This window comes from Balaenoptera musculus, chromosome 5 (genome assembly GCF_009873245.2).
Source record: "Balaenoptera musculus isolate JJ_BM4_2016_0621 chromosome 5, mBalMus1.pri.v3, whole genome shotgun sequence".
NCBI lineage: Eukaryota > Metazoa > Chordata > Mammalia > Artiodactyla > Balaenopteridae > Balaenoptera > Balaenoptera musculus.
The window spans coordinates 137180040-137204453 of NC_045789.1; the positions used below are offsets into that span (position 1 = coordinate 137180040).

Consider the following 24414-nt stretch of genomic DNA (forward strand, 5'->3'; position numbering starts at 1 on the left):
CCATCAACAGATGAATGGATAAAGAGGATGTGGCACATATATACAATGGAATATTACTCAGCCATAAAAAGAAATGAAATTGAGTGATTTGTAGTGAGGTGGATGGACCTAGAGTCTGTCATACAGAGTGAGATAAGTCAGGAAGAGAAAAACAAATACCGTATGCTAACACATATATATGGAATCTAAAAAACAAAATGGTTCTGAAGAACCTAGGGGCAGGACAGGAATAAAGACGCAGATGTAGAGAATGGACTTGAGAATACGGGAAGGGGGAAGGGTAAGCTGGGACAAAGTGAGAGAGTGGCATGGACATATATACACTACCAAATGTAAAATAGATAGCTAGTGGGAAGCAGCTGCATAACACAGGGAGATCAGCTCGGTGCTTTGTGACCACCTAGAGGGGTGGGCTAGGGAGGGTGGGAGGGAGACGCAAGAGGGAGGAGATATGCGGATATATGTATACGTATAGCTGATTCACTTTGTTATATAGCAGAAACTAACACACCATTGTAAAGCAATTATACTCCAATAAAGATGTTTAAAAAAAAAAAAAAAAAAGAGAACTTGGGGCCGAAGCAGCCAGGAGGGAACTGGGGCAGAGACCTGCCCACCGCGGGGCCAGTGCCCACCTGGAGCAGACCGCAGGGCACCGTGCCCCCTGACCTCAGGGACACCATTGGAAGGGCTATGACATTTAGAAATGTGGTTTCTAAACCACATTTTGGTGGGCAGTGGGGTGGGGGCCCGCCTGCACTGCCTGCCCCCAGCACAGAATGGAAGGAAGGGCCTCGTTGCTCCTACCCGAGGTGAGTGGGCTGCCCTTCTGTCAGCCTCCCTCCCTGGCCCTCCCTCATGTGGCTGAGGATGCAGTGCTGCAGGCCGGGGGCAGCTGCCCAGGGGGCCCATCCTTGGCTGAGGTCCCATCCTGGCTTTGCCTCAGCCTGACGCAGTAGGAGCTTGACGTGGAGGCTCAGAAGGGGCAGAGGAGGGCCATCACCTGATCTGCTCTGGCTCCTGCCCCAGCCTGGACGGATCTAGGCAAAGCCACCCCCAGGCACCCCGATGACCAGGGGTTCTCTTCTCAGTTAGGCTGATGGAGTCATGCAAACAGGTGACGATGACACACATGAGAACCGTCCAGGTTCCAAGGAGCCCTGCCGGGTGACCATCCAGTGATGGAATAATCCAGCTGAGCTGTCCTCTCTTGGTCCCTTGGGGACAGAAGATTCCCTTGAAACTTTCACCACTCAGCAACTGTAAGGAACAGGGACCTTAACACACATCTGGGGGAATCAGCAAGAGATCATCGCTGCTCCTCTCGTGCCCTGGGAGTCTTTCCATGGTGTATTAATCAGCTAGGGCTGCGTAACAAAGGACCACAGCTGGTGGCTTACACAGCAGACATTCATTTCTCACAGCTGTGGAGGCTGGAAGTCCCAGATCAAGGTCTGGCAGGGCTTGGTTTTGGGTGAGGCCTCCCTTCTTGGCTGAAGACAACTGGTCTGTCCTCACGTGGCCTTTCCTCTGAGCGTGTGCAGAGAGAGCGTCTGTTCCTCTTCGTAAATGCCACCCACGCTCTCAGATTAGGGCCCCACCTGTATGACCTGATGTAACCCTAATAACCTCCTAAGGACCCTTTCTCCAAATGCAGTCACACTGGCGGTTGGGACTTCAATGTATGAATTTGGGGGGACATAATTCAGTCCGTAATATACAGACTGAAAAGGAACTGGTCCTTTTCCTGGTGTGATTCACATACGCGTGCCCGGGCAGGGGTGGGGAAGGAGGGTGGGTCTGCGCCATGCGGGGTGTGCCTCCTGCCCGGCCACCAGGAGCTGAGGTCGGGGACATCTCCAGCCTCTGTGCCTTAGCATTTGCTCCCGATAATCACGGCTAGCGGTTCCCGCACCCGCCGAGCTGCCGTGGGAAATAAAAGGAGACGACTTAGGGAAAGGCTCTGGGCACCAGCCCAAGGGTGGGCGCTGGGCAGGTCCTAGATCCCTCTTCGTGCCTCGCCGCTTGCTCCCTGACACAGGTTACTTCCTGGGAACGTTTACACACCGACAGAGCTGGGCACACAAGACACAAAGCACGGAGCACGGGCGTGAGACACGGGCTCGGGGAAGCCATGCGGCGGACGCAGGAGAGCGAGACACAGACGCACGGCCGGCCCTGCACCGCAGCCCGCAGCCCTGCGCACCTTACCTCGGAAGTAGGGGATGTAATGATGTCTGAACACGGAGGTAGGGCTTGGGTGTTGGGAGAGGGACAGGCAGCTACTGGTACCAACACTCACAGTACCAGCTGCGGGCAACAGAGAGCAAGTCAGAGTCGGCCCTGCGCTCGTGGCCACAAAGCCGCAAAATATTCCTAGGCCCCGCTCTGCTAGGAACATTTCTGCTTCCTCTCTCGAAGAATGCACACCTTTCTGAGGCACCTGGAGGGGGGCCGCTAAGTACACTCTGGGCCAGTCTGCTCCGGGTTCCGAGTGAGGAAGCCCTGCCCTCTGGGGTCAGGGTGGCAGCGCCCCCGGGCCTGCTGGGTGGGAGCTGCTGGCCCCTGAGCCCTGCCCACTGCCCCACTTAGGGGGCTCCTTGGGATCCAGGGCCCAGGTGGAGGGCAGCTGGCCAGACCAGGGAGTGATCTGTCACCTGACAGGTACCCCGGCCTTGCCCAGGAGAGATTCGGGTCTTGGCTCTGGGGTGACCACCTGACCGGGCACAAGCAACAAGGCCAGAAGACCCAAATATGGTGGTCAGGGGTCAGCAGAGGCTGACAGCCCTTCTCCTGGACTCACCTGCTCGCCTGGTCACTCACTCATTCATTCATTCATTCACTCACTCACCCACTTTCCAAACATCTACTGAGCAGGATGTACCAGGCCCATCGCAGGGAGTCCATGAAAATAACTTTGCAAATGAAGGAGTTTTGATTTTTCCACAAAGGCTGCAAAAATCAGAGTTGAGTCCATGGAGGTGAGGATGGAACCATGCAACAGCTGGCCGAGGAGGAGATGCCTGGAAAAATCCCTCAAGAAGCAGCCTCTGTGCGGAGTCCCCGTGGCTTGGACACGCTGAGGGCAACGCGGATTTTTAGAAGGGAAAGGAATGGAATACGTAGCTGGGCGCCAGGCAGGGGATGAGGTGGGATGGTGCAGAGGACCCTCCTCGGGCTCCTCCCCACTGGGAGGGGGCTGGCAGTGGTCCCTTGCAAATCTTCCCACGGGGACAGCTGTCCTCGGGGCCACTAACCCAGCTACCGGGGAAGTGTCAATGCATGTGCTGACTCTAGCTTTTGTTCGTTGATTTTGTCTTCATAGTGCAAACCTTCCCAGAACCACGCGAGCTTGCAACTAAGTGACTCCTGGTCTCCTGCCCTCTGTGCTGTTTTACCTTCCTGACATCTCTCGCTACGGACACACTAGCTGGATTCTACGTGCTCAGCGCTGCCTTGTGTGTTTCACAGGCCGGCTCCTCTAACCAACGGGGTAACCAGCTGCCTCTGCACTTAACCTCCCTGCCCCGGCAGGAGAGGGCCTTTTCATTATGTCATTAAAAGGACGGGCTCTCCATCACCCACTGGCAATCCCACGCCCTGCTGGTCGTTTTTCCAGGTGCTAAAGTAAGAGACAGACTAATAAGAGGAAAAGCCACAAGAAGCACAGCTTCCTGGGGGTAAAAGAGGCCGCGGGGGGCATGTACCTGGACGGCTGTAGTGCTGGGGCGACCGCGAGGTCGGGGTGTAACGGCCGAGGCTGAGCGACCCGGTGGAGCTCGGGCTGGAGGTCCGGCACTGCTTGTAGGAGCGGTCATCCTGATCCCCCTGGGAGAAGACAGCCTGGTGAACCCTGGAGCCGAGAGCACTGCCCACCCCTATCCACCCACCCCTCCGCCCTCCACTCGGGCGTTTGCCCTCCTGACCCAAGAGGCTGACTCAACACGGCCCCAGGACGCAGTCCCCCCACCTGCCAGGGCACATCTGCAGAGCCAGATGGGGGGCTGGCCTTGGTGCTGACACTCCCCTCGGCTTGAGCATTGTCCCCGTGCCTGCCAGGTACTGGAGGCCAGGGTCCCGCCCACGCCTCCAGCAGCCCCTCCTTGCAGCTGGGGCTCCCACAGAGGAGGCAGAGGCACCTGCATCTACCTATGTCTTTCAGCTCCCCTCTTGCCCCATCCTTCCCGGCACCCAGGGCCCCTTGGAACACAGTTTGAGAACCACTGAGATTCTGTATTCCCCCTGGCCTTGATGGGGGCTCCCCAGGTGCGGGCAGTAAGAAGAAGCCCCCCCAGCCCCGGCCCAGAAGCCCAGCTGAGTCAGACCCACAAGCACTGACAACGCAGACTCCGTTCAAGCAGGACGGCCGCTGTCCGGAGTGGTCAGGGCAGGTGACAGGTGGTGTGAGATGGCGTGGCACCATGGCACGGGGGCAGAGCAGATCGCCCGCCTGCCACAGCTCGGCACGTTGGCCTGAGTCACGACACGGGCCAGCGTCCTGCCATGGGGTGGATGCTGCCGCTTTGCCCCCGCAGGCTGGCATGGGATGAGCGATGGGAGAGTCTGGGTCTGGCGCTCACGGCTCCCACGCCCTTCCAAGCTGACCTCCCGCCTCCTAGGGTTTGCTCTTTAGCAGAACCCACGGAGCCACTGTCCTTAAAGCTTGCCTGTGTGCCCACCTGCGCGCTCCGCTCAGGCAGCCCTCATGCTGGGCGCACACCTGCTAGGCCCCACCCACGCTTCACCCCGAGCCCCCCTGGCCTGGCCCATCCCGGCCATGGGCACGCGCTCTCCCCTGGGATGGCTACAGCCCTGCAGTCTAGTCTCCAGCCCCGGGCATCCTCTGCACAGCCCCGCTGGCCAGTTTACACCATACAGACGTCCTGTCTTCTCGCCTGCACTGTGCCCGGGGCTCGCGGCCACACGTGGGCGTGGCAGCTCGGTGCTAGGTGCCCACATGCAGGCTTTGGCTGCTGCGTTCCTGGACCCAAGGTCTGATGCCCATGCAGACTGGAGCCTGATTGGTGGCTGTCTATGTCGTGCATCAGTTTTGAGAAACAAGAAAGAAGAGCCGGCTGCTAGTTCGTGCTATTTGATAGAGAAACGCTTTCAGCACATGTGTCCTCGAGGACCCAAGATATTCCCACAAGTCCCACTTGGAGGCGCGTGAGGTGGCCCAGGCTAACCCAGCCCCTGGACTTTTTCTCTAAAGAAAGCCGTGACCCAGACCTCAGGTCAGACACAGGTGTCCCAGGCGTCCGCATCGCAGGACCGACAGACGCAAGGGAAGCATGCAGATGAGATATGATTATAAAAATAACCGACGCCGAGGAGGACGCCCCAGCCTCAGAGGGTCACGGCCTGATGCCACAGTCAGAGGCCGCAGTCAAGGGCCTGGGAGACCCTCCAGGGGAGCCTCGGGCGGTTATCTTTACCATCCGGGCGGCAGCGCCGTGAGCAAACGGGGTGGGCCGGGGGCGGTTACCTCAGGCGGCGTTGGCGAAAGCAGCCGAGGGGACTGTGGACACAACATAGAGTTACCCGTTAGGCCCGGCGCCTGGTGGGCACTCGGGGAGGAGAGCACCCCGGCCCAGGCTCAGCTGCACCACGGACCCCCCTCCACATGGGAGGGAACCCCAGCACGAGACCCAACACACGTTCCAAAACCTCCTTTTTGGAGACATACAGTCAATGGCACCCGAGGAAAAGGCCCCCAGGACAGTGCTCTGTGCGGATGAGCCTGGACCTTGTCTCATCCTGGCCCGCCCCCGCCCTGCCTCTCCCCCACGAGGACCCATTTCCGAAGGGAAGACTGTTGGTTCCGGGCGTTGGGTGGCCACACCCTGCGAGCCCATCACCCTCAGGTTTCTTCAGAAGAGAGAAAAGGGGTCCAGAGAAAGGAAGCGCGATTCGGAGCCTCGGGGCTTGGGGTGAGGACCAGCGGGCGGGGTGGGGGGGGGTCATCGGGGCCCTGGGGAGAGGTGACCGGCCTCCCCGGCCAGGCACCTCCCGCTGGAGCAGGTGAGCACCGCCTGCCACCTACAGACGTGTTACCAGGACTTAGGGAGGGAGCGCGTGGCAGAAGGGGCTCTGGAAACGGGGCTTCCAGGCAGGGAAGCTCACCTGTCTCCCCCTCTCCTGGACAGGTAGGAAGACGCTGTGGAGAGTTTCCGAGGAGGAGCCCTGGCGACTGGGGACGTCTGCTCGTACCATTAGCACGGCAAGGGGAAAGTGTTTCCCAATCTTCCCATTTCATGGAAGGGGAGACTGAGGCTCAGAAAGGCTGGCAGATCTCTGTGCTCCCCTAGCTCCCCTAGATCTGTGTGCTCTGCTAGCTTCCCACACTCGGATGAACTGCTGGAAGGCTGCAGTTCCAGAGAAGCAGGGGAAGCGGTCCGACCCCGAGGCCAGTGTCTGTTCAGCTCAGCGTGCTGACCCACGTCCTGTGGCCCACTCCACCATTTACCCACAGAAGGGCTCCCACGGAGACCACCTCTGAGCAGCCTCCCAGCCCGGGCATGGCAGCGCCTGCGGAGGGCAGAGGCCTCGAGGTCCCACGAGATGGAGGAGGGACAGAACCCCAATACCTCGCTCTGGGCAATGGCCGCAGCCGGCACGGAGGCAGCAGTGACCAAAGTCAGCCACGAGGGCCCGAGCCCCAGCTCTGCCCCCGTGAGCCGCACGGTCCTGGGCCCAACTCATTCTCCCTCGCCCTCGTCTTCTCTTCTACATCCTGGGACGGTCACTCCCAAAGTGCCGGGCCACAGGAAGTGGAGCGACGCAGAAGCCCAGGGTCAGTGCAGAGTGAGAGCGGGCCTGAGGAACGGGTGATGACTGTGGTATCAGCGACAAGGACCAGCCACCGCAGCGTGACCGGTGAGTGTGCTGTGAACCTCTGGACCCCTGGGCTGTCCCCGCCCTGCGCTCACGCCCTGCAGCCGTGCCAGCTGCTGGACCACAGCAGGTGTCTGCCAGGCTGGGCCTGCCTGCACGACCCCATCGAGCCCGGCGCCCCGGAGCCTCGGCTACACCTTGGGAGACTCAGAGTGGGGCGCCCATGCCGGGCCACCACACGTGATCGGCACACGACACAGCTGACAGCTGGCCAAACACGCCGCCTCGCCATCCCAGCCACCCCCATTGCCTGGTCACACTGAAGTCTCAAGAAGGAAAAGCGACTCCATCAGCAAATTCCAGGTTAAATGGAGAGGAGCAGCCGTGATTAGGAAGGCCCAGCAAAGGACACTGCCCACGGGACAGCGGGCAAGAAGTCGTCTGTGGTTCAGCCAGGGGTCAAACCAGCCCGGGGAGTTCACGGGACGGGGGGACAGGCCAGGGCTGGGAGAGCCGGAGCGTGGCCTGGAGCGTTCTGGACAAAGGAACAGGATACATTTCCCGATGATGGACATCAGCCCAACTTAAGAAAATAAAGAGACTCTCGCTTTGCTCCTGTCACTTTCCTGATCGCCAGCGAGATTCCTGCTTTCTGCCCCCGCCGAGGGGGCCTGTCCAGACCCTCTCTGTCAGTGTGTCTGCGAGGGGCAGCTCGGGGCCAGAGCACACTGGGAATTCTTTAAAGAGGAGGCGCAGGTTATCTGAGGGGGTAAAGCAGGCTGAGGCCGCCGGACGGCCGTGGGGACGGACGCCAAGGGGACCGGCTATCGGTGCCACGCCCCGCAGGCTGGCCCCAGGCCGGGCAGGGCCGTACCTCGCTGCAGCTCTGCCTGTCCCCCACCGAGTGGCTGATGAAGGGCGAGTAGGAGATCATGTCGGGGCGGTCGATGCTGTAGATGGCCTTGCTCTTAGGGAGAGCGGCCAGGTCTCTGTAGTCAAGGATCTCATCGCCCAGCTTGGCCTGCGAGAGGAAGGAAAGAGCCGAGGGGGTGGTCAGACCCACACCTGGAGGCGTGGTCGCTTGGCAGCCATGGGTAGAGGTGGGTCTGAGCAAAATGGGGCCGAGGGGCAAAGGCGTGGGGAAGCCTCGTGGCACACAGGCCTGCATCCCCGCAGACAGTGAGAACTCAGCCCGTGGTCTAAATACACACACAACCACACACACACACACATCTATGCTTGCATACATACACACACACGTACGTGTAAACAAATGCACGTGTGCGGGCACTGGAAACACATACACACATCTATGCTTGCATACATACATACACACTTGGATGCACATACAAACACAAAGACCTGCACACACACATAATGTGCATGCGGGCACAGAAAACACACACATGTAGACATGCATACAAATGCACACATGGATGCATGCACAGATACACATGCACATAGTACACTTGTATGCATGCAACGCACACACACACGTGCGCACGCATAAAATACACACATACGTAAAAGAGGTACATACATGCATTTAAACACATGCACGATGCGTGCACGCATGAATGCACACATGCAAACACCCAACACGTACATGCAGGCCTGCACGCACAATATACGTATGCACACAGACGTGTACATATGCACGCACACAGGGAACGTGCCCGCCTACAGCTGTGGAGGGGAGACACTGACACACCCACAGCTCCACACACTCACTCGCACCCACACAACCTCACCCACCCAAACTAGTACACACGTACACACCTCCCTACCCAGCCACTCACACACATACACTCAGGGCTTTGGAGCGCTTTCAATACGCAGCCAACTGCCTGCGGCTTGCCGGCCAGCTGTGTGGCCTCAGCAAGGTCACTGCAGAGGTGCTCACTTGTGGTGACGCACCTGGGGCCACCACATCTGCTTAGGTGAGGTCCACCTGGGTGCTCGCTCCCCTGCGACTGGGCCCGGCCTCCCCTGCACCGCCCGCCGGCCCCTCCTCCTGGCTCCGGGGGCTGCCGGGGGCGCGTGACAGGACAGGCCTTGGAGCGGGGTGGCCGCCTCGGCTTGGCTCTCACAGCAGGGCCGAGGTTCCCCCCCAAATACCGGTCTCAGTCCCCGTGTCCCTGCAGCACCCCTCCAGCGCCGACGGAATGTTTACAGCCCACGAGCCCAACGGAAGAGAGGACATGAGGCCCCAGCCTGCTCCCAGCACGAGCCAGTTCCTGGTGGGGCAGATGCCCAGGCTCCCGTCCCTCCTGGAGCTGACACACCAGTCACCTCCTTCCCCCGGGTCCCCTCTGAGGGTTAATCTCAGCCTGGCGTTGCCAGCCACAGGCAAAGCTGGCCACTGGGGCTGTCCCCGCTGGCTCGGCTCGACCCCCAAACCCAGCAGGAACCCTCATCTCAACCCCGGCCTCCCTCGGTGCCCCCAGCCAGGTCAGCGCTGCCCCCGCCCTCCTCTCTGCCCCTTCCCAGACCCAGGCGGCTCTGGTCAAGGCCCTCACTGCCCGCGTCCCTATCCAGCCACAGCCTCTGGGGGGCTGTCCTGCCAGCAATTCTTCTAACAAACACCCCAACAGCAGCGTGACACTACGCCCTCCGCCCTGGACAGCACTGGGCTGAGCCCAGGGGGCACTCACAGGACCTCCTCTTCGCAGAGGCAGAACCGGAGCCCAGAGAGGCCGGGTAACTTGCCCAGAGTCACACAGCCAGGGAGGAGACGCAGGCTGTCTGAGTCCAGAGCCATGCTCCCCACCATGGCTCTCCTCTCCGCCAGGGCCACGTCGCTCAAACTCCAGCTGCACCCCGTCGTCCTCCAGCTCACATCCTCCGGCAGCCCCTTCCGGGATGGGTGACACAGCCCTCACTGCAGTTTCCAAACTTGGCCCTGATGTTTCCAGCCCATTCATCATAAGGTGTCTCCTCCTTCTTCCCCAAGTGTGCCAGGCTCAGCCTCCACCCTCCAGCTTTCTTTCATCCTCTGAAGTCCGGCAGCCCACCTCCTCCAGGAAGAATTCCCTGACCACCAACTCCAAGGCTCGCATGAGTCGTTGGGTACGCTAGGGGCAATCCCTGCCATCTGTGACGTAGGTTGAGAGAGTGAACACCTGATGCCTCAGATCTCTGGCGATTCCCTTGGGAACCCTGGGCAACGTTCAGAAGACCTGAGTTCAAACCCTGAGTCTGTCGTTTGTAACTGTGGGGCGCCACCAGATCAGCATTTCTGAGCTGCTCCTCTCTGCCTTCCGGGGAAATCTGAACTCAGGCCCCTGGGGATCTGACCCTTGTGTATCTGCTCATCCAAGCCTCTCACTCCCCCACCCATGCCCCTCATCACGCTCAACTCCTTACAGTTTCCAGAACATCCAGAGCCTGAGTGAAGCAGAGCAGGACCCTATGGTGTTTCCACCCATGTCCTCTGCCTGCCTTTTGTCTGTAGAAAACCTTCAGCCAAAGAATAAGTTTAATCAGAGAAGTGAGAAGATGCAGAAACAAAGGAACACAGTCAAAGGAGACCAAATAATAATAGTTTAATCATTAAGCAAAGTCAAAGACCTTTAGTTCCTCCTTAAGGGCTACAGATAATATTCTGAGCTGTATCCTGGGAGCTGACTTGCAGATACTGAAACCCCTACCAGGTGGAAGAAGTTAACTACATGATGACCAGACTGTAGCCATGACATAAGGGGCCACAATTGCAAGAATTGGCCTCAAGGAAATGGGAACAAACTGACCCTGGAACTGAAGACTAACTGTACTTAAAACAATCAAGATGACGCTGGTCAGACCGCCGATGACCAATTCCAAGACGGCTGTCAGAGCTGACTGTGCAGTTTCTGCACGTAGCCCCTTCCCTCCGTCTATAAAAGCTCTTGCCCAGTGACTGTCAGCGGGGGGAGTCAGCCTTTGGACAGGAGTCCGCCCTCCTCTACCCCGCCCTGGTTGCCGGCATCCAAAATAAAGCAAAGTTTCCTTTCCACCAGCCTTGCCTCTTCATTGGCTTTTGAGCGGCGAGCAGCCGGACCGCACTTTCGGTTACCTGAGGGCTTGGTCCATGCTGTTCCCTCTCTCCGAAATGCCCTTCCCAGGCCTCTCTGCCCGGCTCATCCTCTGGTCCTTCCAGATTCAGCCTGCTTCCCCTTCGCCACCTGAGTTGGATGTTTTTCTCCTGTGAGTAAAGGTGCTGATTTTGTGGGCGCATCTGTCTCCTTTTCTCCTAAGGCTGGTGGCTCCCAGGGGTTCAGGACCCTGATTCACCATGGAGTCCCTCTCCCTAACTCCACGCCTGACACGGCACAGGTCCTCGGGGCAGGCATGCCGAATGGAACTAGAATCGATCGCGCATTTGCCAAAGCCAGCTGGGTTCTCTGGGTCTTTGTCTCCCCCTGACAACGGGAGTACCGCCTGGGCCTTGTCCAGCTGCTGGATTTCGTGGCCATCAACACGGCTCGACATAAAGGGCGATGCTGCCGCGGGGCTGGGAGAGGCCGGCATTCACAGGTCACTGCGCAGGCTGTGTCCACCCGCCCGCCTCTGTCCTGCTGTGGTCACAGCACTCAGTGCCCACTGGCTTTCTCAGCCCCAGCTGCACAGTCCGCAGCGCCCGCCTTGCCCTGACAGCGGGGGTCAGGGAGGCAGCTCGACGACGCCAACTGCCACCAACGCGACCCTGCTCAGAAAGAAGCCTGCCCGCCCCCAGCTGGCCGGCTAGGCGGCTGTGCTCCTGGCTCCTCAGCATTTGTCCTGCCCAGCGGGGCTCACAGATGCATCTCCTTGCATCCAAGTCCTGCGGCGGTTGCCATGACAGTGGGCTATGTTGTCTAATTGGCGGAAGGCCACTGGAGTGTGTGTACGTACAAGTGTTTTCCCTTAGCTTTCTTCTCCCTTACGCTGTATCCAGCATAACAAATAATAATAAGATATGACCATAGATGATGTTATAGCTATAATATAATCCTACCGATAATATAATCTTATGATGCTGCTTTTATGCTATGCCAACTGACTGCTTTATTGCCATGGTGAAGAAAGGTTACAAAACAATACAGCCAATGTGACCATGTGACCTCGTTTTGTTAAAAAAAAATACACGCACACAGAGAAAAAGAGACCTGAAGGGCGTACTTCAAAATATTAACAGTGGCTACTCTGGCTGGGAGGATTATAAATGGTATTCATTTTCACCTCTGCGCCAATCACTATTTTTTTGCTAATAAATGTGGGTTACATTTGTAATCAAGAAAAAGGCAGTGAAAAGATTACTTTTAAAAACCCACAATTTATTGAGCACCTACTGTGTGCATGTTTTATCCTAGATACTAAGGTGAGTGAGGCACGGCCCTGCCCGCCAGGAGCTCACAGCCCGTGTGGGAGACGGTAGCCACATCACATGATAAATTCCTTGCCATTCCTGCACACAGGGACATCACGGGGAATTGATCTCTTCCTGATGGGCAGGAAGGGAGAGGGAGGGAGAGGAGGCTGCATTTGAGAACAACCGTCCCACAGCAGGCGGGTCCCAGGCGGCTGGCATCCTTTTAAGCACGCTGAGCTGGTGCATGGATTGGGACCGCCGTCCTGAGGTCCTGAGTGTGCCCAGCACTGAGCAGAGTCGGGCGCACAGTAGGGTGACAGGAGATACCAACAGGGAGACGGAAGGAAGAGCAGGGGCTGAGCCTGAGATAAGAAGGGCAGGCTTGACCAGACTCTCGTCTCCTCAGTGAAGGAATTGCATGGATGTGCCCTGCCAACTAGTGCTGATACCAACTCTGACTTGGGAGGGATGGCCAGGGTGGGACGTCTCCCGGCTGGGCGCTGGCCATGGTGCTGGGAGTCCATGTGTTAGAAATGGATGCAGGTCCTTGGACGGTGGCTCCATGACTCAGAGGCTGTGACACAGACTAGCTTCTGCACCTCTCTGAGCTGCACCTAACTGGGATGCCGAGAGGCAAGAGGAGACAGCAGAGTACGCTCCTCGGTACCCAGGACTCAAGGCACCTCTGCAGTGTCAAACTAACAACTGGTGCTTCAGATTTCAGGAGACAGGATTCAGTGAACTCGCCCGAGGTCTTCTATTTATTGTTTTAATTTTTAATTTTTAAAAAATATAGCAGTGTGTACACTTCAAGGCCTTCTGTTTAAAACTGGAATCCAGCACACTTTTATTAGCTGAGCAAGAAGTCTATCTCAGCTGGGACGGTGCGACCAGCTGGAATCTACCTCGGCTGAAGGCACACCCAGCTGGTGGGCAACTTCTTTGCCCACCATCATCCTTGGCAAGTTCGTGTTCCCCAAGGGCGGGGAGGCCATGTGACCCGATCAAGGGGCGTGGACTTGGCTGTGCTGAGAACTGCCAGGTGGAAGAAGGGACCCAGCAGGGCTGGTTTTCAGCACTGGGCAGCGGGATTCCCTGGGAAGAACCCAAGCTCTGTGGTGGCGGAGACCTGGGTTCAAAGGCAGCTCCGCTGCTTACCGCTGCATGACCTTTAAAGCAACAGTGATCTCAGAGACCACTGTCCCTGCTCACTGCACGGTTACATGGTCACTACCGTGCCTAAGCCTCTTACAAACACCAATTTGTTCAAAAAATAATAGTTCATGTTTAATGAGCAGTTTACCAGCAGCAGCTGAAGTCTGGGGACACGACCATGCCTGGCCGCATGCCGAGTGCTTCACAAATACCATCTCATTCAAACAATAATAGTCATTATTATTATTATTCATGATGATGATGGTATTAGGGGCTAAATCGTGTCCCCCCAAATTTCTGTGTTGAACCACTAGCCCCCAGCACCACAGAAGTGACTACATTTGGTGATATGGGCCTTTAAAGTGGTGATTAAGGTAAAAAGGGGTCGTTAGGGTGGGATCTGATCCAGTGCGCCCGGTGTCCTTCTGAGAAGAGGAGATTAGGACACAGAAGTGCACAGAGGGACGACCACGTGAGGACGCAAGGAGAAGACGGCCGTCTACACGTCCAGGAGAGAGGCCTCGGAGGGAACCAACCCTCCAGACACCTTGACTCAAGACTCCCAGCCTCCAGGATGGTGAGAAGATACATTTCCGTGGTTGAAGCCCCCTGGTCTGCGGTACTTTACGGCGGCCCCAGCAAACGAGCACAGATGTCATAACAGTAATCCCAGCGAGCGAGCGTTTCCGGTCTTCCCTCTGGGCTCAGGGCTGGGCCCGGGGCCTCCCACTCAGTACCTCAGTGGCCCTGGGCAGCAGGCTCTGTTGGGTCCCCAGGTACAGGTGAGCTCCCAGAGGCTCAGAGAGGCTAACATCTCGCCCAAGGGCACACAGCTGCCTGGTGACTTCATGCTGCCTTTCTGAGCCTCCGGGTTTGCATCTGCAAAGGGTCATCCTGCAATTTACCCTCCGGACTACAACCCTTGTTATTATCACCCATTGGAATTCGGGTCAGGAATGGCCCTAGCCCAACTAGAATGAGAGTTCGGGGAGTGAAAAGCAGTGTTAAGAAGAGCGAATCCCATCTCCATCGTGTGAGAGAAAAATGAGGCCCTGGCCGGGTGGCAGGGGGGATGAGAGAGGCGACTTGTCCCAAGTCACTGGCTGTCCTTCGGGTGTGCAGCTGGGCCAAGATACCCAGTCCAGGGCTCGCCCCCCCCTTCCCCTCCCCAACCCTGCACAGGCTCTTTCCCAGACAATGAAGTTCGCCACTTAGACAAGTAAACTAGCAAATAATTACAACAATCACCTTCCATTTCTAATCCCACCACCCAGAGGTAACTGTTATTAACTATTCGCTAAGATGTTCCCAATCATTTTTAGACTTGTATGTGCACGTACACACATACACACACAAATACCCATTCCCATAATACACACGCACGCACACACACACGTGCACATATACACATATGCGTACACACATACGCACATACACACACACACACACCCGTACATACATATGCACACAAATACATACACACACAAACGAAAATGGGATCACATAACATATATTACCCTTCACATGCGTCTTCTAAAAACACGTTAGGAACTTTCTACAGCAGCGGGCACAGATCTGCACCGTTATTTGTGACACGTGCCCGAGTGTTATTTATGCAGGTGAGTCCTGGCTGTGGGGATGCGGGTGTGACTCACCGACACCTCTGTAGCCACAGCTGTGAGCACACCCCTCCGTGCACCTGTCGCCATATCCCGGGGCAGCCGTGGTCACACAGCACATCCACACTGGGGGCTCCGACCCAGCCTCACGGTCTGCACCAATCTCTCCCGCGGCCTCCGGCGGGGTGCTGGCCCCGGTCCCCAACTCCGAGGGCACTCTCAGCAATGACCCCAGGCCCCGGGGCCCCTCCCCACTCTCCACAGAGAGAATCCAACTTACATAAATCACGCGGCTCGGAGACCCTGAGGTGCTGGAAGCAGGGGCGGAAATGATGCTCTCTGCAGAGGTTCTGGTTTCCTAGGAGAGGAGGAGATAGGAGGAGGCTGAGGCAGACTGTCAACGCGAAGAACCTTTCAGAGGCAATTACACTCCAACAGAAATGCCGGCTCACGAGATACTTTTCATTTGCAGGTTGAAAGGATTCTTAAAATAAACATGCAGGCTTGAATGAACGACAGCACAGCTGTAACCAGAAGACACAGCAGGTGACCCTGGCTGCAAGCAAAGCAGCCACGCTTTCAGCGCCGGCCGGAACCGCTCCCGTGATCACCAAGCTTTCACGGCGTCAAGATTATCTGTTTTTCGGAGGATGAGAGCAAGCGATGCAGTTTCCGTGTTTCTGCGCGCTCCAACGGCAAAGGCAGAATTGCGCTGCTCAGAGACCGTATTCTCCATGTCGATTACGGGGGATGTACTGCAGCTCGTTCCACCAGCCCCGCCTCTGTCGTCTGACTTGGCGGCCCTCACCCCTGCTGGGACCACCCACGTACCTAACTCTCCACACCTCCCACGTGCCCCGTCTAAACGGGACCCATCTCCACAAAGGGCCCCCCTCTCCCTACCCACTCACGGCTCCTCTCCTGTTTTCTAAGCAGGCCCCTTCCTCCCACCCCCTGGAATTCTGTCCAGCCCCTCTCAGTGGTCCACACCCGCTGCAATGGCGCCAGCAACCTGGGAGGGGCCGCATTATGAACTGAATTGCATCCCTCCAAAACTCATACGTTGAAGTCAACACCCCAGTTCCCCAGAATGTGATGGTATTTGGAGGTATAGGACATTTAAGGATGCAATTAGGTTTCAACGGAGTCTTTAGGACAGGCCTGGATCCAATCTGACTGGTGTCCTTAGAAGAACAGGAGACTAGGACACAGACATGCACAGAGGGATGACATGTGAGGACACAGGGAGAAGACGGCCCTCTACACGCCCAGGAGACAGGCCTCAGGAGAAACCAACCTGCCCACACCTTGATCTTGGACGTCCAGCCTCCAGGACTGTGAGAAAATACATTTCTGCTGTTTAAGATCCCCAAGTCTGTGGCATTTAGTATGACAGCCCCAGGACGCTAACACCCGTCATGGACCCCCGCCAAGTGGATGACCCCCAGGTCTGGCTACGCTCAGCACAACACCAGCGAGAATGGGACAACACCAGGACCAGATGCGAGGCCGACATGGTAGTGGGAGGGACAAACCTGAAAGGCATAGGGGGTGGTGCCTGGGTAAACCTGATTGGAAGCCTGTTCTGCATCTAGAAGGGAAAGAGAAGAGGGCGAGGGTGTGCTGCTCTGTGGTCATCTCTGCGCTTGGTCACTCGTCCAGCTGGTCCATCCCCTCTCCTTGCCCCGGTTATGACCCTGGCATCCTCTTGAGGCCTGCCCTGCTTCCCCGGGCCCCTCGGAGGCAGGGGCTGGGGTCCCTCAAGGAGCTCAGCCTGACCCCTGAGGCTCGGCCACCCCCAGTAAAACACAACGTCAAGTGCTGTTGCAAAGGAGATGCACCATCGGAGGCCAGTAACACTGGGTCTGTTTTATCACTGCCCCTGTGGCCAGGTTGCCTATTTTACTAGGCAAAAATGATGTACGCACACATTTAATACATTTGAAGAAAACTTTGACTCTCAGTTTCCTTCTCTATGAAATGGAAAAACCTGCTTGGAAGGTGCTTTCTGTTTCTGAGGACTCAGGCACAGCCTGTTAGGGGCTTGGCACTGGTAAATCATCCTTACTTTTATTTCTGTTCCGTTTATTCCAGCTCACGGCAGGAAGCCCCTTCTTTGCAAAGGTGACGAACACTGGTTGTTTTAAAAGAAAAGTGCCCCTAAGCTGAGAGCTGCAGCAGTGGCACAAGAACTGTCCCCCAGACCAAGAGGGACACTTCCTGGCACAGGTGGGGTGGCACCGGCTTACTGTCACCATGACCCCGACGGAAGGGGGCTTGGGCTCTTTGAGTGGCAGCGGGCACCTGGGTTTGCTCTGGCACGTTTCAGGGTCCCGAGCAGGCAGGTGGGTGGCTGCACGGTGCTCCCCTCCCTGTGCCAGGTTCCCAGCCCCGGAGAGGGCCAGGGCGTCCCCACGTCCCACAGGTCAGGGAGCCCAGACACGAGGGCGCCGAGTCCAGGTGATTCTCCCAGAGTCAGGAGACCTGGGCTTTCTCTCACTTTCTCCCTACCCTGACTCCAATTCGTTCCAAGGAGCCTCACAATCAAACCCAATACCCAGTTGTGTTCTCCAGGGCCTTGTTCACACCAGCAAAGGGCCGGGCAGCTCACCCAGCCCTGTCCCCACCGCTCAGCCTGGTCCCGGGAAGCGTCGTCCTACAACAGGGACGGGGGCGCCTGGTTCTCATTAAGGTCACACACAAGCTGCATGGACACCACGTGAGGGGTCAGCACCCACTCATCTCCAACTTAAAGCCTAGGGGCTGAGGTTCAGAGAGGGCTAGTGATTTGCCCAAGGTCACACAGCTGGGCAGAGGCAGAGTCCAACACCAAGGCTTGCTCTCCCACCCCGGCGGCCGCTGCAAATTCCACTAAAATGTTCTCACTCATGCTCAGTCACCCTGTCCTTGCGTTTGGGCCTCTGGGACCATCTCAACAAGCCTGTCTTCTCCCTGCTCAGCGGCCTCACAGTCAGCGCAGGGGCTCTTGCTTCCTCCCAGGTCCCCCCGCGGTAAGCAGCCCGGACCTCTGTGCCCCGGGTTGGGGGTGGGGGTGGGGAAGGACACGGGCTCTTGACACGGTAACCGTGGAGACCCGCAGCCTGGGGGACCAGCCCGGTCAGTCCAGGCTCCCTCTGCCCCCACCAGAGCAGGAGCCCGCCCGGCTGTCCCCGGCCACCTTCTCCACGCAAGGAGCTCCTCTCCAGCTACTCAGCTGACACAGGGCCGCCCCTTGCCATGGCTCTGAAACCCGCACTCAATCCCCAGCAGATCGCGGCTCCTCAGACTCGGGACCCAGAGCCAGAACTGGGCTGGGCCCTGTGACCCACCCTCCCACACACCTGCCAAGTCTCAGCTCCGGGAAGCTGGCCTCTCCCTCACCCTGCGGCCCATCCAGCTGGCCCCATCCCTCCCCCTGTCACAGGCAAGCATCCTGCACCCTGGAGCCTGCCCATCTGTCTCCCCTGCCAGATGACATGGGCCCTCCTGTAGGGCAGAGACCCGCTGGTCTTATTCACCTCTGTGCTCCCGGTACCCAGCCCGGAAGGGACACAGCAGGTGCTCAGTGGCTGTGGGTTGAATGACCACGTGATCCAATGCCCAACGATGCACTGGGGACAGGCAGTTAGGACCACAGCCTTCTGACGGGTTTTCCCTGGGCACGCTCAGCAGACGCACGTCCTTGTCCTGGGGGGCACCCATCCCCCGGGGGAGCACACGGTCAGGGAGACCTTCCAGGCAGTGAGGAAGGACTGCCCTCCCTCTCCTGGCTCGGCCTGGCACGGACTCCGGTGCTGGCCCCTGTTGCTGGACGCAGAGATGGAGCTGGCTCCCGGGGGTCCTGGAGCCCACTGGGCCTGGCGTGAGGGGCACTAGTTAGATGACTGCTGAGCAGCTCTCCAGAAGAGTGAGTTAGCTCTCGTCTGGATTACCACATAACAGTGGAGCTGCCTCCACCCACAGGCCGGACTCAGAGGGAGTTAGTGACGCCACCTCTGCTGCACTTCTCAGGGGCTGATGGCCCCCTGAGCAGACCCCGCTGGGCTAACCCGGAGCTGACCGGGTCTGGCTGGTTCATGTGCATTAGCTGCCTTGCAGGCAGTGAACAATACAGAAAATACAGCTCTCTCCCCGCTGCCCGGGCAGGGAGCAGTCAGCTGGCTGGGAGAACTATCTCCAAGGGGACCCGAGTGCCCAGGGAAAGTCATCTGTGCCTGTGCCATCCACCCACTGCCCTGTCCCCCTACCATCCTGTCCACACACTGCCCGGCCCGCCCACTGCCCCACCCACCCAATGCCCCGCCCACCACTGCCCTGTCCACTAACTGCCACACCCCCTCACTGCCCCGCCCACCCACTGCCCCACCCACCACTGCCCTGTCCACTCACTGCCACACCCCTCACTGCCCCGCCCACCACTGCCCTATCCACTCACTGCCATACCCCTCACTGCCCCACCCACCACTGTCCTGTCCACCCACTGCCCTGTCCACCCGCTGCCCTGCCTACCCACTGCCCCGCCCACCACTGCCCTGTCCACTCACTGCCACACCCCTCACTGTCCCACCCACCACTGTCCTGTCCACCCACTGCCCTGTCCACCCACTGCCCCCTCCACTCACTGCCCTGTCCACCCACTGCCCCCTCCACTCACTGCCACACCCCCTCACTGCCCCGCCCACCCACTGCCCCGCCCACCACTGCCCTGTCCACCCACTGCCCCACCCACCCACTGCCACACCCCTCACTGCCCCGCCCACCACTGTCCTGTCCACCCACTGCCCTGCCCACCCACTGCCACACCCCTCACTGCCCCGCCCACCACTGCCCTGCCCACCCACTGCCCCGCCCACCCACTGCCACACCCCTCACTGCCCCGCCCACCCACTGCCACAACCCTCACTGCCCCGCCCACCACTGCCCTGTCCACCCACTGCCCTGCCCACCCACTGCCACACCCCTCACTGCCCCGCCCACCACTGTCCTGTCCACCCACTGCCCCACCCACCACTGCCCTTTCCACCCACTGCCCCGCCCACCACTGCCCTTTCCACTCACTGCCCCGTCCACCCACTGCCACAACCCCTCACTGCCCTGTCCACCCACTGACGTGCCCACTCACTGCCCGGCCCACCAGGCCCAGAGTTTATTCTCATTTCCCGGGCGAGACAGAAGAGGCTCTGAGGGGCGGAGGTGGGGCTGGGACCCGGGGAGGGTGAAACAAGGGACAAGCAGGGCATGACTGGGGCCTGGATCCTGTCCCAGGACACGGAAGGGCAACTGTTGTCAGGCTGCTGGCCTCTGCCCCAAATGTTCCCAAAGCATCTGTGGAAACAAGCCCAGGAAGCCAACTCCAGGGCAAAGACCAGCCCCCGGGGCAACGAGCCTTCCCTTCCTCCCTGCCCTGCCGGCCTTCAGCATTCAGCGGGCCTCCCTTCTGCTGGGCCAGTGGCCTCTAGGCTGAGAGCAGAGGCGGCTGCTGCCACCAGGCCTGGCAGCAGCTGGGCTCCCTGCAGGCCCCGAGGCCAGCTCAACAGCGGGTCCAGAATCCAGGGGCTGGTGCTGGGCACGCTGACCTGGCTAGGGGAGGCTCTGGGGACACAGAGGACCGGGGCACGTGGTCCTTCTCCACGGAGCCCTCCCACCCCGGCTCAGGGCCACCTTTCCCCAGGTCGCCATGACACACCAGGGGTAGCAGGATGGTCCCCACGGCCCTCGGACGTAACGTGCACCTACGTCCACCTGTTCCTGCCTCTATCAGGAAGAGCAGGGCTTGAGATTTAGTCACCTTGGTGCCGCAAGCCGAGAGCCATGAATGATTCACGAAGGGGCAGATGCCCAAAAAGCAGCGGCTTCCAAACCCACTGAAATCAACTGCTAAAGAAAATGGGAGGATTTCCCTCTGTTCAGTTCTTTCAGAACGGGCTTGGCAAGAGTGTGCTGAATTGGGCTGGGTCCCACCCACCCCGAGGGCCCGATACGACGAGGGTCCCCTCCACCAGCCCATGCCCCCATCACGACTTCTGGGCCAAAGTTCATGAGGTGGGTCTCCATCCAGCCCCACCAGGAACTCCCAACCCCTGAGCCCCCGCGGTGTCTGCTAGGTCTGGGGACAGGTTTCTCCTCTGGCTCTGCTCACTCCCCACAGCCAAGGGTGGGGGGGCTCCGCAGCCCTGACCCCTCGCTCCCACAGCGCAAGGTATTATTGAAGGACTCAACGAACAGAACCAGCGTCAACAGTAAAGAGCGAAGTACGCCCAACAGCAGAGCTCCGTCCCTTTCCTCCTGGAGCAGAATTCCTCTGGGCAACGGTCCCTCCTGCCAAACACAGCTGCCGGGGAGTCTCAGGGAGCCACCGAGACCCCCGGATCGGCCGGCCTCCCACGCTCTTCCCGGGGGAACTGTCTGACTGAGGGGGCAGGGGCTGAGAGTCACTCCAGCCTCTGCTCCTCTCAGCCCTCCCCACCTCCACCCAGGGACCCCGGTCACCTCGGCCTCTTGGCCCAGAGCTGCCACCAGCAGAGCGAGCCCCTCCCCCCCGAAAGGAATTCTGGGCATCCCACGGGCTTGGGTCCGAGAAGGCTGGGTCTGAGCTCCGCAGTGATCCCAGCGTCACTCTGCACACCCCACGCAGGCACGGTAGCAACCCCGTGGGTCCCCCCGCCCCCTGCAGCAGTTTCCCCGCCCATCTCCCAAACATGGATGCAGACCCGCTGCTACGCGGCATCTGAGTAGCCAGGGTCTTCAAGGGCCCACCGCCATCCGGCTCATCCGGAGCCAGTTTGGTGGCTTTAAAAGGGTTGTCATGCCTGGGACACCACGCATGGGGGACAGAGTGGAAAGCCAGGGGTTGCTGGCGTCCTGAGGCCGGGCCAGGAGTCCTGTGGGTCACACACCACTCACCGCCCGGGGCCCGTCTGCACTATCCCGGGGCCCTGCAGGGCGTGGCTCCCAGTGGGGGTCCTGCAGGGGTGGGGGGCTCCCTGGCACAGGGCCTGGTAGTGCCTGACAGAGCAAAGCTGGCTGACACGCCTCCCCTCGAGGGCCTGTGGTCCCCTGGGCTGCAGTTCACCCTGGATTCACTTCCTTCCTTCAGCCCGCAGACGCTTGAGTGTGTCACCTGTCAGGACTCGTGTGGGAGCCGGGAATTCAGGACAGAGAGACTGGAGCCTTTCCTCCAGGCTTTTAGGGAAGAGGGAGCTGCATGCGGGGTGTGAGTTGAGGACGTGGGGCAGGAGGAGGAGTTGGCAAGGTCTCTGGGGGCTGACATTCTGGGTGAATCTTAAAACCCAAAGGAGGAGTTTGCCAGGATACGCGATGCAAGGGCACGAGAGGGCATCTCCGGAGGAAGGAACGCGTTTGCGAAGGTGCAGGGGAGAAAGGGAGCAGTGAGGACAGAGGCACGGCAGCCTGGGGGCAGCGGGACCCCTCCCCTGCTCACCGCACTGCCACCCAAGCCAAAGGGAGCTTGCCCTGTTCCTGCCCCAGGGCCTTTGCACGAACTGCCACCCTGCCTGGCACCGCACTCCCTCTCCCTCTCTTCAGGGCTGGCACCGTCTCATCTTCTGGCTCAGCTCCTGGTCATTTCCTCTGGAGGACCGCCTCCACCCCCCCAACCATCCCAGGTAAAGTCGCTCTTTCCCCTGCTCTCCTGCCCCGCCAATCACTGCTGCATTATCTGCTTGCTGAGGCGTCGATTTCTGCCTCTCTCTGGGACACCAGCCCCGGGAGGGTCAGGGATATGCCGGCCTCCTTTCTCACACTGCACCTGCAGCCTGGCGCCCAGCACAGGGCCTCTGAGAGGCAAGGAATTTGGCCTGGCCTAGAGGGTGGTCTAGCCTGGCCCAGAGGGAGGTCTTGCCCTAGTTTCTGGAAGGTGATCGTACCCGATAGGATGTCTCTGTTTAGGGAGGGGGCTAACTGCACCCAAAATTCTTAGAGTGGGGCTGGCCATGCCAGAAAGACCAACCCTATGATTCTGGTGGTCTTGGGTCATGTCACCTGGAGAGTGAAATCAACCACATGGCAACCAATCTATCAACCAACCAACCAATCAATCATTTAATGGAGCACCGTTAAGATCTCCGGCCCCGGAGCTTCCCTGGTTGGCAATACTCCGTGTGAGATACTCTCTTGTCACCCATCACTGGGAGGGGCCGAGTCTGGACTCCACGGGGAGAAGACGATGGCACCGTGTGTCCGGACCCCTCCTGGACCCTGCCCCGTGCTGGGCTGATTTCACTCTGTATCTCCCCACTGCCCCCTGCCGGGATAAACCGTAACCGGGGCTGTAACAGTTCTGTGAGTCCTTCAGATGCACTAATGAACCTGCGGGCAGCGTGAGGACCCCTCGAACTAGCCGTTGGCGTCAGAATTATGGATGATCTTGGGACTGTTTGGAGACCCGCTAACTTTGCAGTTGTCCCAAAACGTTCGCAGCCATCAGCGTCCACTGAACAAAGGAAGAGGTCGGCAGGGCCAGTGCGGGAAGGCCCCTGGTTCCACCCAGCAGCTGATCTACCTGTTTACACCTCAGCACCGCCAGGCCTCGGGCCACCTGCCCCATAGCCTGGTGGGACCGGCCGGCAAGCCCGCAGACGCAGCCAGCGCCCTCCTAACCGTGTGACGATAGCGCAGAAGCCGGGGAAAAGGCGTCGGAAGAGACTGAATTCCACCAACCTTGCTCTTGTCTTCAGTTCTGGCTGCCTGTCGACATGCCGGGTGCCAGATGGACGAGCCTGTGGACGGATTCCCAAGAGGGACGTGTTAGTGGTATTTCCGGAGATGCAGGGGCCGTGCGGAGGGTCAGGAGGAGGGAGCCGGCGTCCACACTCGGACCCTCACTCCCCTTCGTCTGTGCCGGAGTCGCAGGTCAGGGCTGGGCCTGGGGCAGATCGCGGGGGCTCACAGCCCCGCCGGGAGGGGGAGGACACGAAACAGACAGGAAACGCCCCACCGTGAGCTGAGGCTCCCATGGGGTCCCTCGGATCCCCGGGCACCCAGACGAGGCTTCTCCCAGGGGGGCTCTGCGGGTGGCTTCTAGTCAGAGGCAGGGGAGAGAAGAGGGGCTGCCGTGCGCCCTCCCCGGGCTCCTCTCTGTGCGGGTGGGCAGCGGCCAGGCCCAGCCATGGGCGCAGTGGGGGGCCGGAGCCCAGTGGGACCTGCCTGGGGAACGAGGGCTTCGGGGCAGGGCTCTCCTCGGGGACGCTCAGGTGGGGACCTTAGGTGTGGGGTGAAGATCAGGGCTGCAGGCTGGGGGCCCGACCCCCCCACTCACTCGCGGGGTGTCTGAGTTGTCTCGCTCATGCCGGCTCCGCCCAGCTTCCACAGCTACAGGCGCCACCCTCAAGGTAACAGGTCACCAAGCGCCCCAAGGACCCCAAGGGCCCTGCTCTTTTCTAATTCAAACTCGACCTCCCCGAGTCTCAGAGTTTTCCCACCTGCACACAGGGCGGACAATAATCTTACCTGGTCAGG

The 24414-nt window shown here is 59.2% G+C and overlaps 1 protein-coding gene across 25 annotated transcripts in view; it reads right to left on the minus strand.

Moving 5' to 3' along the window:
• The window catches only part of ABLIM2 (actin binding LIM protein family member 2), a 154989-nt gene that overhangs the window by 46763 nt on the left and 83812 nt on the right, over positions 1-24414 (minus strand). For 10 of the 25 annotated variants that reach the window (XR_005019948.1, XR_005019947.1, XM_036852456.1 and 7 more), the window contains exons 8-13: positions 23617-23675; positions 15218-15295; positions 7709-7855; positions 5486-5518; positions 3708-3828; positions 2212-2310 (exon numbers count right to left, since the gene is read on the minus strand). Coding sequence is in view for 23 of the 25 variants with exons in the window: in XM_036852456.1 (XP_036708351.1) it covers positions 2212-2310; positions 3708-3828; positions 5486-5518; positions 7709-7855; positions 15218-15295; positions 23617-23675 (537 nt within the window). In the remaining 2 variants the exon portion in view is untranslated. The remainder of the gene's footprint in view (positions 1-2211; positions 2311-3707; positions 3829-5485; positions 5519-7708; positions 7856-15217; positions 15296-23616; positions 23676-24414) is intronic. The other 15 variants (XM_036852475.1, XM_036852477.1, XM_036852474.1 and 12 more) reach the window with 3 other exon arrangements.